The sequence below is a fragment of the Manis javanica genome, chromosome 3, assembly GCF_040802235.1.
Source record: "Manis javanica isolate MJ-LG chromosome 3, MJ_LKY, whole genome shotgun sequence".
Lineage (NCBI taxonomy): Eukaryota > Metazoa > Chordata > Mammalia > Pholidota > Manidae > Manis > Manis javanica.
The window spans coordinates 55,704,514-55,718,266 of record NC_133158.1 but is presented as its reverse complement, the minus strand read 5'-3'; the positions used below and the strand labels follow the sequence as shown (position 1 = coordinate 55,718,266).

The 13,753-nt window shown below is 43.4% G+C and overlaps 1 protein-coding gene across 4 annotated transcripts in view; it reads left to right on the top strand.

Annotated features, from left to right (window-relative positions):
- RUBCN (rubicon autophagy regulator) overlaps window positions 1-13,753 on the top strand; it is a 75,612-nt gene that overhangs the window by 40,081 nt on the left and 21,778 nt on the right. For 3 of the 4 annotated variants that reach the window (XM_073231474.1, XM_037013105.2, XM_073231475.1), the window contains 8 exons: window positions 4,020-4,103; window positions 5,425-5,584; window positions 6,219-6,325; window positions 7,808-7,961; window positions 8,589-9,122; window positions 10,529-10,573; window positions 12,617-12,712; window positions 13,414-13,529. In XM_073231474.1, coding sequence (XP_073087575.1) covers window positions 6,257-6,325; window positions 7,808-7,961; window positions 8,589-9,122; window positions 10,529-10,573; window positions 12,617-12,712; window positions 13,414-13,529 — 1,014 coding nt within the window. In that variant the 5' untranslated portion in view covers window positions 4,020-4,103; window positions 5,425-5,584; window positions 6,219-6,256. The remainder of the gene's footprint in view (window positions 1-4,019; window positions 4,104-5,424; window positions 5,585-6,218; window positions 6,326-7,807; window positions 7,962-8,588; window positions 9,123-10,528; window positions 10,574-12,616; window positions 12,713-13,413; window positions 13,530-13,753) is intronic. The other variant, XM_037013106.2, reaches the window with a different exon arrangement.

The following is a 13,753-nucleotide window of genomic DNA, read 5'->3' as shown; positions in this document are numbered from 1 at the left end:
GAAGCTGATTGGTACAATTTCAAACCTTCTGAATTTACTGAGGCTTATTTTGTAGCCTAGGATATGATCTATCCTTGAAAATGTTCCATGTGCACTTGAGAAGAATGTGTATCTTGTTTTTGAGTGGAGTGTTCTGTCAATGTCTGTTGTTAGATCCATCTGTTCTAATGTGTTGTTCAGTGCCTCTGTCTCCTTATTTTCTGTCTGTTGGATCTGTCCTTTGGAGTGAGTGGTGTGTTGAAGTCTCCTAAAATGAATACATTGCATTCTATTTCCCCTTTTAATTCTGTTAGTATTTGTTGTACATATGTAGGTGCACCTATGTTGGATGTATAGATCTTTATAGTGGTTATATCCTCTTGTTGAACTGACCCTTTTATCACCATGTAATGTCCTTCTTTGTCTCTTGTTACTTTCTTTGTTTTGAAGTCTATTTTGTCTGATACAAGTACTGCAACTCCTGCTTTTTTCTCCCTACTGTTTGCGTTAAGTATCTTTTTCCATCTCTTCACTTTTAATCTGTGTATCTTTGGGTTTGGAGTGAGTCTCTTGTAGGCAGCATATAGATGGGTCTTGTTTTTTATTCATTCTGTAACTCACTGTCTTTTGATTCAGTCCATTTACATTCAGGGTGATTATCGATAGGTATGTACTTATTGTCATTGCAGGCTTTCATTTTGTGGTTACCAAAGGTTCAAGTGCAGCTGTAGTAACAGTCTGACTTTACTCATTTAGTATGCTGCTTCAAACACAATCTAAAGGTTTTTTTTCCTCCCTTCTTTTTCTTCTTCCTTCACTCTATATATTAGGTGTCATATTCTGTGCCTTTTTTGTATCCCTTGACTGTCTTTGTGGGCAGTTAATTTAATTTTGCATTTGTTTAGTAATTAATTGGTCTACTTCCTTTATTGTGGTTTTATTTTTTCTGGTGACAGCTATTTAGCCTTAGGAGCATTTCCATATATAGCAATCCCTCCAAAATACACTGTAGTTTATGGGAGGTAAATTCCCTCAACTTTTGCTTATCTGGAAATTGTTTAATCTCAGCTTCAAATTGAAATGATAATCTTGCTGGGTAGAGTATTCTTGGTTTGAGGCCCTTTTGTTTCATTGCTTTAAATATATCATGCCACTCCCTTCTGGCCTCTAGGGTTTCTGCTGAGAAGTCTGATGATAGCCTGATGGGTTTTCCTTTTTGTGTGATCTTTTATTTCCCTCTGGCTGCTTTTAATACTCTGTCCTTGTCCTTGAGCTTTGCCATTTTAATTATTATGTGTCTTGGTGTTATCTTCCTTGGGTCCCTTGTGTTAGGAGATGTGTGCACTTCCGTGGCCTGAGAGACTACTTCCTTCCTCAGATTTGGGAAGTTTTCAGCAATTATTTCCTCGACACTTTCTATCCATTTCTCTCTGCTCTTCTTATGGTACCCCTGTAATGCAAATACTGTTCTGTTTGGGTTGGTCACACAGTTCTCTTAATATTCTTTCATTTCTAGAGATCCTTTTCTTCTCTCTGTGATGCAGCATCTTTGTATTCCTGTTGTCTAGCTTCTATTTAATTTACCATCTCCTCTACCTCATCTAATCTGCTTTTGAATCCTTCCACTGTATGTTTCATTTCAGATACTGTATTTTTCAAAGTTTATTTAAATCCCTCCATTGTATGTGTTATTTTGGATACTGTATTTTTCAAAATTTCCATCTCTTTTTTGAAGTTCTCCCTGAGGTCTTAAATATTTTTCTGCAGCTCCATGAGCAAGTTTATGATTTTTATTTTGAAATCAGTCAGGAATATTGGTGATTTCAGTTTTACTTGCCCTTCTTACTGGTGGGATTTTGGGTTGTACCAGTTTCTTCTGATGTTTTGTATTTGTAATGAATAATATGGAATAATAACTTTGTGTAAGCGGTGCCCTCTAGTGCCCAGAAGCTCTACTCTCTGGAGCTACTCAGCCCCTGGAGTGATGGCAGGGGTTGCAGGTGAGTGGTGCTGATGCCAGCCAGGAGGAAAGAGCTCTTTTTTGCTTCCCGGCTGCAGTGCCTGCCTCCACTCCAGGTCCAGTGTATCAAGTGCACAGGGAGGAGCTCCTATGCTATGCCTCTGTAGCTGCCATAGGTGGGGCCGCCCTCAGGTTGTCCTGGTGCAATGGCACTGGCAGCAGTTTTGCCAACTGGTGCCAGCCAGGAGGAAGGTGCGCAGGCTGTATATCATGATGGGGGTACCTGGGGGCTGCATTGCCAGCCAGAGGGATGGAGTGCCTGAAGCTCCCAAAGGTTCCCAACCTGCTGGGCTGAGTGTGCCCAGATGATTTTGCCCAACTGTCCTTTCTCCTGAGCAACAAGCTCTGTGCAATCCTTGCCCCTTTAGCAGCCCTCTCGCTGTTGTGAAGTCTCTCAGAGTGCCTGCCTTTCTTTTGTCCCAGAGTGGTCCATTGTGTGTACCTATTCTCCACAAGTGGCTGAAATCTCAGTCTCTGAGTATTCTACCTGTCTTAACTTTCCAACCCCACTAATCTCAAGAGCACCATGTAATGTAGGTTCATGCACCCAGAGCGGAACGCCAGGGCTGGGTGTTCAGCAGTCCTAGGCCTCCACTCCACCCTGCTCTGTTTCTCTTCCTCCCATCTGTGAACTGGAGTGGGGGAAGGGCTTGGGTCCCACTGGATTGCACTTTGCTACTTTACCCTCTTTGGTGAGGTTTCTCTTTCCCCAGATGTAGGCAGTCTGTTGCAGTCTTCTTTCCTGTCTCTCTTTCAGGATTAGTTGTATATGCTGTATTTTTATAGTATTTGTGGTTTTGGGAGGAGGTTTCTGTCTGGTTTCTCATGCCACCATCTTTAAGCCCCTCTCCAAGGTCAGTTAATTTTTAAGATGCTTCCTGGGTCATATATTAAATTCTGATACACCTGAAGGACTCTTTCTGGGCTGCTCATTTTGTCTCATTGATTGATCTGTCTCTAAATACTTGTGCTAGTTCTATATTCCTAAATTTTTTAGATTTCACTTTTAACCAATGCCCAGTAATTTCAGAGAGGATTCTTTTTTTTATTAAGGTATCATTGATATACAATCTTATGAAGGTTTCACACAAGCAACATTGTGGTTACAGCATTCACCCATATTATCAAGTCCTCCCACATACCCATTGCAGTCACTGTCCATCGGCATAGTAAGATGCTATAGAGTCATTACTTGTCTTCTCTGTGCTATACTACTTTCCCCATGACCTGCGTATATTGTATGTGTTAATTATACTGCCCCTTAATCCCCTTCTCCCTCCCTTCGCAACCCCTTCCCTTTGGTAACCGCTAGTCCCTTCTCAGAGTCTGTGAGTCTGCTGCTGTTTTGTTCCTTCAGTTTTGCTTTGATGTTATACTCCACGAATGAGTGGAATCATTTGGTACTTGTCTTTCTCCACTTGGCTTATTTCACTGAGCATAATACCCTCTAGCTGCATCCATATTGTTGCAAATGGTAAGATTTGTTTTCTTTAGAAAGGATTCTTAAAAAATAAGAATTAGGTTTCATAATATAAACATTTTGCTATCACACTCAGGCCTCTTCCAGTGTGAGATGATTTTCTTGAATTGATCATTTCTTTGACACTAATTACAGCCCTTTCCTGACCTTGGAAGCATGGGAAAAGCAGGTCTTTGCTTACTTGCTTTTACAGTAAGAACTGAAGACATCCATCTCAACTTTAACAAATAACTCTTCACCTGCTTTAAGAATTGCCTTCTAAGAAACTGAATGGCAGAGAGACAGGAGAAAACAGTTTGTTTTCACTATATAACCTTCTCTGTCATCCACATGTATTACTTGCTCAAAAGAATGATTAAAATAATTTTTAACAGTTATCCTTGAAAAGGGAGAGCATATATATGTATTCCTTTGATTGCTGCTGAGAACCTTTTTCAAGGGAAGAGAAGGTTTTATGTTTTTCTGTCTTGAATGTGATCACTAGAACCAGATTTGGTCCAAAATGGTAGTGATTTGTTCACCTTTTTGCTCCCGCAACAGGTGTGTTGCCATCAGACTGATTACTGGCAATTTGTGAAAGACATCCGCTGGCTCAGTCCCCACTCAGCCCTTCATGTGGAAAAGGTAAGAAGTGAAGGTAACCACAAGGCTTCATTGTTTGATGTCCCGTCTGAAGAGTTTCCTGTATGGAAAGGATGGTGTGTATACAGTTTCCCATTAACTGAGGAGAGGAAATTATCCCTGTAGGACTGATTTGGAGGGGAGGATTGTTTGCTTTAAAAAAATAAACCTTGCAAACCCTTTGCTCCAGGCCATGTTCTCTTCTCTGGGGAAGGGGTGAAAAAGTATTGCTGATGACTACTTTGGAAGAGGATACACCAGTCAGAAAGAAATGTGAGGTTTCTGAAGGCCAGTGTTGGCTACCAGGGTAGCCCTCTGCAGTGTCCCCTGTCCTCACAGCTCAGCATAGTGCCCCTGACGGCCATTCGGGGAAACAGAACTCGAGAAGGTTGGATGAACTGGCCAAAGTTACACAGCTAGTTCCAGATCAATCATTGCCAAGTTTATGTATCTATTTGTTTAACTATTATGGAAAATTTTATATGTACAAAAGGAAAGAGAATAGTGTAATGAATCCTGAAATAGCCATCACCCATCTTCAGTACATGCTGACACATGGCATGTATATCCCACCCACTGCTAGATTCATTGTTGGAGGATGTCAGGTGAAGTAATTTGTTTCTAAATGATCCAGGAACCAAACCACAAGGTGTCAGACTGGCTTTAGGCCAGAGCCCAGTGGTTTTCTTATGTAGATTTGCTTTGTCCTCACTTGATTTTTCCCACCAAACTCCCCTCTACTTCCTTTTCTAAAATATTGCTGTAGTCATTTCCTCTTAGGAATTGCCTGGAATTGCCATCCATGCATTTTTTGTGCTGTAGCTGGTCTGTGAGACCTTGCTTTTAGAAGCAGCCAAGTAGAAAGAGGTTCCAAATATAGAATTCTGTGACTAAAGCTAGAGGTGGTTTCTCTTTGGTGGAGAGTCTTTGTTAGTATTTTTCCTAGATCCTTTCCTCCAGGTTTTCATTACAATCTTTTCTGGAGGCCACCTGAAGTAGAGGACTCTGTGAGAGAAGTCAAGAGGTTGAGTTTATTCTTCCTCTATTACCTCAGAACAGACCCCTCTTTGGACTTAGAACGTAGAAGTGGCAGCTCTGTCCTCTCCTGGAGCTACCTATCAGGTCTTAGCTATTCAGCCTGTCTCCAGTGGCCCAATCCAGCAGCAGACCCATGCATCCCTCCCTTCCTTCTCTTTTCTCAGTAACCTGTAAATGTGAGCCAGAGGAAAAATATCCATGATTGCCTCTCCTCATGTGTCTCAGTTTAGTTCTCAGGTCATTATTTGCCAGGATGTGTTTTGATTCCTGCCTCTTTACCCTGCAGTTCATCAGCTTGCACGAGAATGGCCAGAATGGCAGTGATGGCGTGAGTGAGCGAGCTGTGGCAGAGCTGTGGCTGCAGCACAGCCTGCAGAGCCACTGTCTCTCAGCCCAGCTCCGACCTCTGCTTGGGGACAGACAGTATATCAGGAAATTCTACACAGGTAGGTAGAAGATTGTGGCATCTGCTTCCTCGTTCTCATGCACTCTGTTCTTCCTGTCTAGACTGTGTCTTACCCGAGAACCTCATACTTAGATTTGACACCATAGAAATTCTGATCAAGAACATATACCCAGTGTTTTCTCTTACCTCCTACTTGTAACACAGTCACACTGTATGCCGAGGTGTTCCTCTACTCCCATGCACACAAGCCAAAAGAATAACTACCATTTACTGAGACATTCCTTTGTGCCAATCACTGTTACGTACTTTTTTGCACATGCTTTTCCCAACAGCCCTCAGAGTTGTGTATTAATACCCCTGTTTTCCAGTCAGGGAAGTAAAGCCCAAGGAGGTTAGGTGGCTTGGCCAAAGTCACCTAGAGCCAAAATTCAAATCTGGGACTTTCTGGCTTTGAAGCCTGTTGTCATCCCCTCTCTACTATGCTGCATATTACTTAGTCTTTATTTATTACTTTATTCATCCCTGATTCCCCTTCTCTTCACAGTGGCATGATTCTCCTAAAGTCATTTGTACCTTTTCCCTTTCTCCTTCCCTAAGCTTCTCCCAGGGCTGTACAGGGAAGCTAAAGGTCTCCATATTAGGCTTCATCACCAGGGTAGCTTTTTTCTCCCCAGATACTGCTTTCCTGCTAAGCAACGCCCATGTCACAGCCATGCTGCAATGCCTGGAAGCAGTGGAACAGAACAACCCCCGCCTCCTGGCTCAGATTGATGCTTCTATGGTAAAGGGGGCAGGGCATCATCTGTGTCTATGTTGGGCTCTGGACCTCATCATGATGCAACTCTCTGTGGCAAACTACTTCTTTACTTAGGCAGTTGTGAAATGAAAGGCTTTCAAAAAAAATAAATAATACTTGGAGAAGAAAGGAAGGTACTGTTAAGTGTAAGATAAATTCTAGCCAAAATAAAAGGCGACGAGTGGCAACAAAGGGGCAGGCAGTTTATTTGAGCGCAATTCCCAGGTGATGTTCCTTGGTCTGAAACACAGGCTGGGAAGTCACAGCCGGTCAGGGAGGTGGGGGCTTATAAGGGATTAGGAGGAGGAGGAGTGGGCAAGCTATCTTAGGGGGTGTGGAGAGGTATGATTGGCTAAAGGTGGCATGATAGACAACTAGAAACTTTTTTTCCTTCCAAGAGGGAGGAGGCTGACATCCGGGTCTTAGTTGGCACATCAGAAGGATGGAATTCAGGAAGAGCTGTCCCCTTTCCATATAAGGCACAGACCTTGGGGTCTGGTCTGTTCTCCTTTTATGGTATCTCTCTGTTCTGTTTGCATGTCCTTGTTTTTCCTTCCTACAGCCTAACATTAAGTACCTATGGAATTAAAAAGTCTAAGCTTAGGTCTTTATGAGGCAGAAGTTGTCTATTTTTTAAACCCTTTTTTAAAATTCTTAGTCTGACTAAGCACCTCCTTAAGGACAGGCTTAACAAAGAGCTGGGAAGAAGAAGGATGATTTTGAACAAGGAGTAGGATCTACAGTGTCAGACCTACTAGGGCCAGTGTTAACAATAGGATCATTTTTGTCCTTGAAATATAAAGAAAATTTTGTTGTTTGATGTTGCTTATTGTTAACTCCCCAGTTCAGTCACCCCATCACTGATATCAGTGTCTCAGCCAGAATGGAATCACAGTCCCTACTCCTTTTAGGGAGGGGTCCCATATCTCTCTTGGTTTTTAAATTTTGATTCTTCATTACACATCATTGAATACTATGTGCCAGGCATGATGCTGTGCACAACACACATGTCATCTCATTTAATCCTCACAACTCTATAAGGTGTCTACCTTAATCTCATTTTAATTAATTAATATCTACATTAATCTCATTTTATAAAGAAGGCCACTGAAGGACTGAGTTGATAAGTTACTTGCCCAAAGTTTGGACCAAATGGTATGTATGTGATAGGGCCTGGGTTTAAACTGATCTGATTTCTGACTCCAGGTGCATGGTCTTAAACATATTGTACTGCCTCCATGATAAAGCATCTGGTTTACTACCTAGGACTGCAGTGGCAGAAGCTGTGGTGTGTGGCAGGACTTCGAGGTTTCAGAGTTGTACATTCTAATAGAGCAGTTGAGTTGTATGTTGTATTTACAGGTTCTCGTTGCAGGCCAGCTTCTATTAGCATTCTGTAGTGCTGCATGCCCCTCCTGGGAGGGTCTCTGTCCTTGTCTCTGACACGTTTTCTTTTTTTTTTTGTAGTTTGCCGGAAAGCATGGGAGCCCACTGCTGGTGACAAAGAGCCAGAGCTTGACTGCTCTGCCTGGTTCCACACATGCCCCTCCAACCAACTACACTGAGCATTCCTACTTTGGGTCCTCTAGTCTCCACCAGTATGCAACCAGCCACAGCTCAGGTATGGGGGCCGGAGGGGATAGTCATGACATGAATCCCCAGCCCTGGAAAGGAGAGAATTTTTGTGCATGCTCACCGGCTGGGTATAGATAGGACTTTGGGTTGGTGCAGTTTGTCAAATTTCATGTCTTAATAATGGACATCTTAAAAAGTTACATAGCCATCTAGCCTAAGATAATTCAATAGCATCATTAAAGTAATAGGAAAGAGATATTTTTAGATTCCCCTGGGCTTCTAATCCTTATTGCCAAGAAGGCATTTCAGTAATAATAGCCAAAATTTATTGAGTGCCTACTAGGTTCCAGACTCTGTTATAATCAATTTGTAAGTGTTATGTAATTTGATCCTCAAAACAGTCCAGTGAGGTAGGTGTTACTGCTCCTTTTCCAGGTGAAGAGTGCATAGTAATAAGCATTGAAGCCACTCCCAAGAGCCCATGCTCTTGGCTTAGCTGCTTCTAAGTAATTTTTTATTTACCTCAAAATGACTTACCTTTTCTGAGGTGACACCAGGTGTCCTGATGATAGGGAGAAATGATAGGGAGTTTGGTCCTTAGTTGTGGAGAAGCCTTTCCTATGTACAAAAACTGCCAGCTCACCTTTCCCATCTCTTCCTTTTTATATCCTAGAAAAAAGATCTACTTCATTTTCACTCACTGACCCTCCCTGGAAACCACAAGAAAACACAGGACACATCTCACAAGGAGAGAATCAAACCATCGAAGCCCCCCTGCTTCCAATCTCTGCATTAGCCAGAGATTTGTCCTCGATGCCAGATGAGATGAGCTCTAGCACTCTGACCAGTCCCATAGAAGTGTCCTGGGGCAGCAGCCAAAATGATCCCCCAAGCAATGCCAGTGAAGGACCTGAGTACTTGGCCATTGGCAACTTGGACCCCCAAAGCCGGACCGCCAGCTGTCAGAGTCCCAGCAGCAATGCTGAGAGCAGCAGCTCCAACTTATTCTCCTCTGGTAGCTCCCAGAAACCAGATTCTGCTGCTTCTTCCCTAGAGGAACAGGAGGGAGCTGGGCAGTGCCAGCAGTCCAGTGTCCTTCGTAGGTCCAGCTTCTCAGAGGGGCAGACACTCACTGTCCCTAATGGAACAAAGAAGAGTCATACTCGCTCCCATTCAGATACCAGCATTGCTTCGAGAGGAGCCCCAGGTAATGATGATCACCAGCCTCTAGTTAGTAAGGTGGTCCCCTGAATTAGGGTGGAAGGGAAAGTTTGTTCTTAAGGGTTGTCAAGTGGCAGAAAGAGAAGGTATGTTTCTGATGACGTGATGGGTACCTTGCTTATAATGAAAGAGATTTTAATGTAACACAGTTACCCAGGAAATCTCTCTGAGCATATTTATGTTTGTTCCTTTATACATTGCTAAATAGTAAATGCTTTCCTGGATATTTTCACTGGTTCCTTAGCGTCAGAGGATAGCATGACTCCTCACAGTTTGAGTTTTAAATGTGTTATCTCAGGCAAATGGAGAATACTAATGAATTTTTCAAATAATCCCATTAGTCTCCTACCCTTCCTGTGATTCCTGATAAGTTTGGTTAGGATGTAATACCAATATGAGAGAGGCAAAGTGAATGAGGGTTTCCTTATGAAAACTAGGGATATAGTGAGTATGGGGTCATGTGACCTAGTAAACAAGTAGTTGGGGCTGACTGCTACATCACTAAATTCAGGTTGGAAGCAGTCAGGTAAGGAGGCCTTGGCCACCAGGACCTCCCTCACACAAGCACTACGTGCCAGCAGAGAGCACCCCTGGCATGGGAAGGGCAGATCTCGTTGTTGTTGCCATCTCCCTGTCATCATCTGTCCTGGGTTGTCAGTATCTGTCAGGCTTTGGTTAGGTTCATTTGTAGGAGAATCTTCATAACAGCAAGTATAACATGGACCTTTTTGCTCAAAGCCAGTTCTGGGTGGGAAAGTCCCAGAAATAAAATACAAAACTGAAAATTTAAAAACTTAAAAAAAAACAAAAAAGGAGGATTTCCTTTAACAACTGGAGCTGCCATTAATTTCCCTTTGTAGTTTGTAGAAAGGTGAGAACTAAGACCCTCATCTGAAATTTCTGAATGACAAACTTTTATCTGTTTTCCACTCAAGACTATGGTTTGGTTTATTGGAACTCTAGGAAAAATGTCTCCAAGTCAAAGCCTGTCTTCCCAAAAGCTCTCTTAGATGTGAAGAGTGCTTGGGTTGGACATCACTTCACATCTCCTGCTGCAGGCCTGGTGTCCACTGTACTCCAGCCACTAGTCTTTGAACATGTAAAACTTCCCTGCCCCCATTCTTGGGTCCACATGGATTCCAGAAACCATGGTAACCTGCATTGGAAAAGGGAGCCAGCAGAAACTTAAGCAGAAGGGTCTGAGGGAGTGGAGGTCATGTGTAGCTTTCTGTACAAGTCAGCTACTAGGGTTCAGTAGTACACTACTTAACCACTAGGGTTCCCTCTCAAGAGTGAAGTCCTTACCTCAGCTAGGAAAAAGGACCCTCTTTCTCACTCTATTCTCATTTCCTCTGTGTGGATTGTCCTCTGCACCTGTCTGTCTATGTACAGGAGGCCCCAGGAATATCACCATTATAGTTGAAGATCCCATTGCAGGTTTGGGAGCCAGTCCTCCTTTCTGCCTACCCCCTCCTCCCTTGCCCCTCTAATGACCATCTTGCTTGATTCATAGCCTCCTCTTCCATTCTGGTGTCAAATCAAGTCTGGCTAGTCTCATCCTACTGTGATGCTTGGACCTGTCCATAATATGGCACCAGGATTTCACATGTGTGTTTTCTGCCCATGACTTCCAAATGCCTCAGTTAGTCTCCCAAAAGCTTCTAGGAGGCAGAGTCAGGACTTACCAATCCTCTTCTGCCCAAAGGTGAGACGGGGGCCCACTCTTTGCCTAAGGCACCATGATGAATCAGTAGCAGAATTTTTCTTATAACTGAGGACTTACCGTGGATTACTTTATTTCCCTTGAATTAACACCAGAATGTGTTTTCTCCCTTTTCTGTGGTATTGGATGTAGATGCATGTTTTTGCCTATTCTAGAGCCCTATTTCTTTTTTCTTTCATCAATTGTCCTTCCCTTATAAGTTTCTCCCCCACCCCCAATTCTAGCCCATTACACAGGCTTTTTCTAGTGATAAGTCTGTTTCTTTGGATTTCATTGTCACGTTCAAACTGATATTGTGTTCCATTCTGGGTACCATAACTCATGGAGATACTAACACTAGAATGTGTCTGCAAGAGAGAGTGGTGAGAGAGGACGGAAAACCTTGGCCTCTTGGGTTTGGGTGAAGCCATTGGGTATGATAGCTTGGAAAAGGTAAGGTTACAGAGGAATGAGTCTATGGGACCATCATTTGGAAAAGTGTGGTTGTTGTTAAGGAGATGAGAGACTGTAGGAAGACAGATTCAAAGTGAGTGAGGAAATTCTAAGAATTAGAGTGGCCCAGGGAAATGGGCAGCATCAGGAGGCAGTGACCTCAGTAAGCAAAGGCTGGTAGCCCTTACCCTGTAAGGGAATAGGAGCTTGTGCTGTAGTTGGTCTGACTGAGGGCCTTAAAGGGCCCTTCCAAGTCATGGTTTCTTACCAAGGCATCATGGTGACTGCTGGTTTGTCTCAGTTCAGTACTGAGGAGCAGAGCCCACTGCCAGGACCACCAGAAATCTTTTGAGGTCCAAGAAGAGCACAAAGTTATCTCTTCTCACATAGTAGTATTTTTTGGTGAGAGGAGCAGCTGATTAGTTGACACCAACCTACAGGTGAATGAGTTGGATGCAGTCATTCTTTCTCCCAGAGTACCATGCTCATTTCTCAGGTACCCACCTGGCTGCTCTGCCTGCTCTTTCTCCTGTGGCACTGGGCATTTTGTGTTTCCCTTTGGAGAATATCAGTTTTTCATTTCCTACAAGCCCTGCCTGCTGCTGTTTCTCCACTCCCAACTCTCACGGTTCCGTGAAAACTTCTACTGAGGCATTTCCTACTTTGTCAGCCTTCTCTTGAAACTTTTCCTTTCTTCTCCAGTAAGGCTGGGCCTACAGCCCTGTGGCTGAGCTGTTCAGTTACAGGTCGTCATCCTTGGCTTCTCTAGCATTGTCTGGATGTTTCTTTTAAAGACGTTGCTGAATTTTATTTGTTCTTTGGTCAGTTCAGAAATGCGTTAAATATGTAGGTATGACAGATTTACATTTCAGGTTCAGGAGAGACCATATTCTAGTATTTCCTTAGTGAGTGTCAAGATGTCAGAAGAGTTTCAGTGTGTTTCTTGTTTTACCACATGAGGGCTGTTTTCTAAATTGGTTTGACTAGACTGTAGAAATGGGCTGATATTGCTGGAACATTTGGTAGGAAGATGGAAGAAAAGAGAACTAACTTCATGAACCCGCTTTGGTTTCCTTTTCACTGTTGTGTTGCTGCATCTGGGTCATGTTTTCTCTTTTTCCCCTTGACATATACCAACTTCCCTTCGCCTTTCCTCTGTGTGTGTTCCTACATCCTTGGACTGTTCCCTGTTGATGTGGCACCTCTCACCTGTTTGGGAGGGCATTGGGAATGGGAGCAGTAAATGTTGAAACTCCAAAGTTGGGAATGTTTCTGTTGCTCACCTCAGATGTGTGTTTTTACTCCCTGGTTGTCACCGCCACTAGAATCCTGCACTGATAAGTTGAAGCTGAGAGGCCCCTTGCCCTCTTCTGGCCCAAGCAGTGAAGTCAGCACACCCAGCTCTCTGTACATGGAGTATGGTAAGTGAGCACAAGGAAGGCCAGGACCGCACTTGTGAATTCTCTCTGTTCTCCCTTTGTGCCTGCTAAGCTCTGAGCTGTGTGGCTCATGGCAGCTCTGTGGAGGGTCCAGTCTCACCTTCCCTTTCATAATTTTCAACCCCTGTGCTAGAAATCACACTGCCCTGCTGTTTCTCTTGCTCTTCTCTGACTTAAGGGTCCCACCCTCTCTTATGCTTGGGCACTGTCACCACAAATGCCTGTTGATCCAGATGGAATGGCTTTCTGACTGGGTGAGAGGGACCTGGAAAAGAGGCCTTTTAGTGTCTGGGCTTAATTACCAGAAGATAAGCTCCACATGGAAATCATCCACAGGAGGAAGCCATTTGTTTCCTTGTCTGACTGTCATCACTGGTTTTTGTTGTCTTTTTTGTGGGGTAGGAGGGTGAGTATGTCATCTTTAAATTTACATGGTAAAAGGATCATTTCCTGGCTCTTCCCTTTTATTCTACCATCCTTTCACCAAGAGGCTTAGCGCCCTGGGATTCTGAGATTCAGAGAAATCCCTTTAAAAGGTAGATACCTTCTTTCCAACCTGTTACCTGGGAAGACTTGCGAACATCTTTAATGGTAAAATCATCAGACTTCTCGAAGAAGTTTGGCTATTACAGATTTACTTTTGAAGTCAGAGCTTTTTACGTCCATATTCCACTTTCCTACAGAGGGTGGTCAGTACCTGTGCTCAGGGGAAGGTATGTTCCGAAGACCATCAGAAGGACAGTCCCTCATCAGCTATCTATCTGAGCAAGACTTTGGCAGCTGTGCAGACCTGGAAAAGGTGAAGAATCTCAGGGGTTACTGAAGAGCCCATGTGTTGAGAGATCTGGCCTGAGGGGCTATGGTGTCCTTTGTTCTAAAGAGGTCTTGGGTATACAGTGGAAACATGAGCATAGACTCCAATAAAGAAAAGTTTACAGTTAAGATAAGCTGAATAAGCTCCATCTCTGGAGAGCTCTTCAGAGAGCATATGATCTTCATTGAGTCCGAAAATATTATTGATTT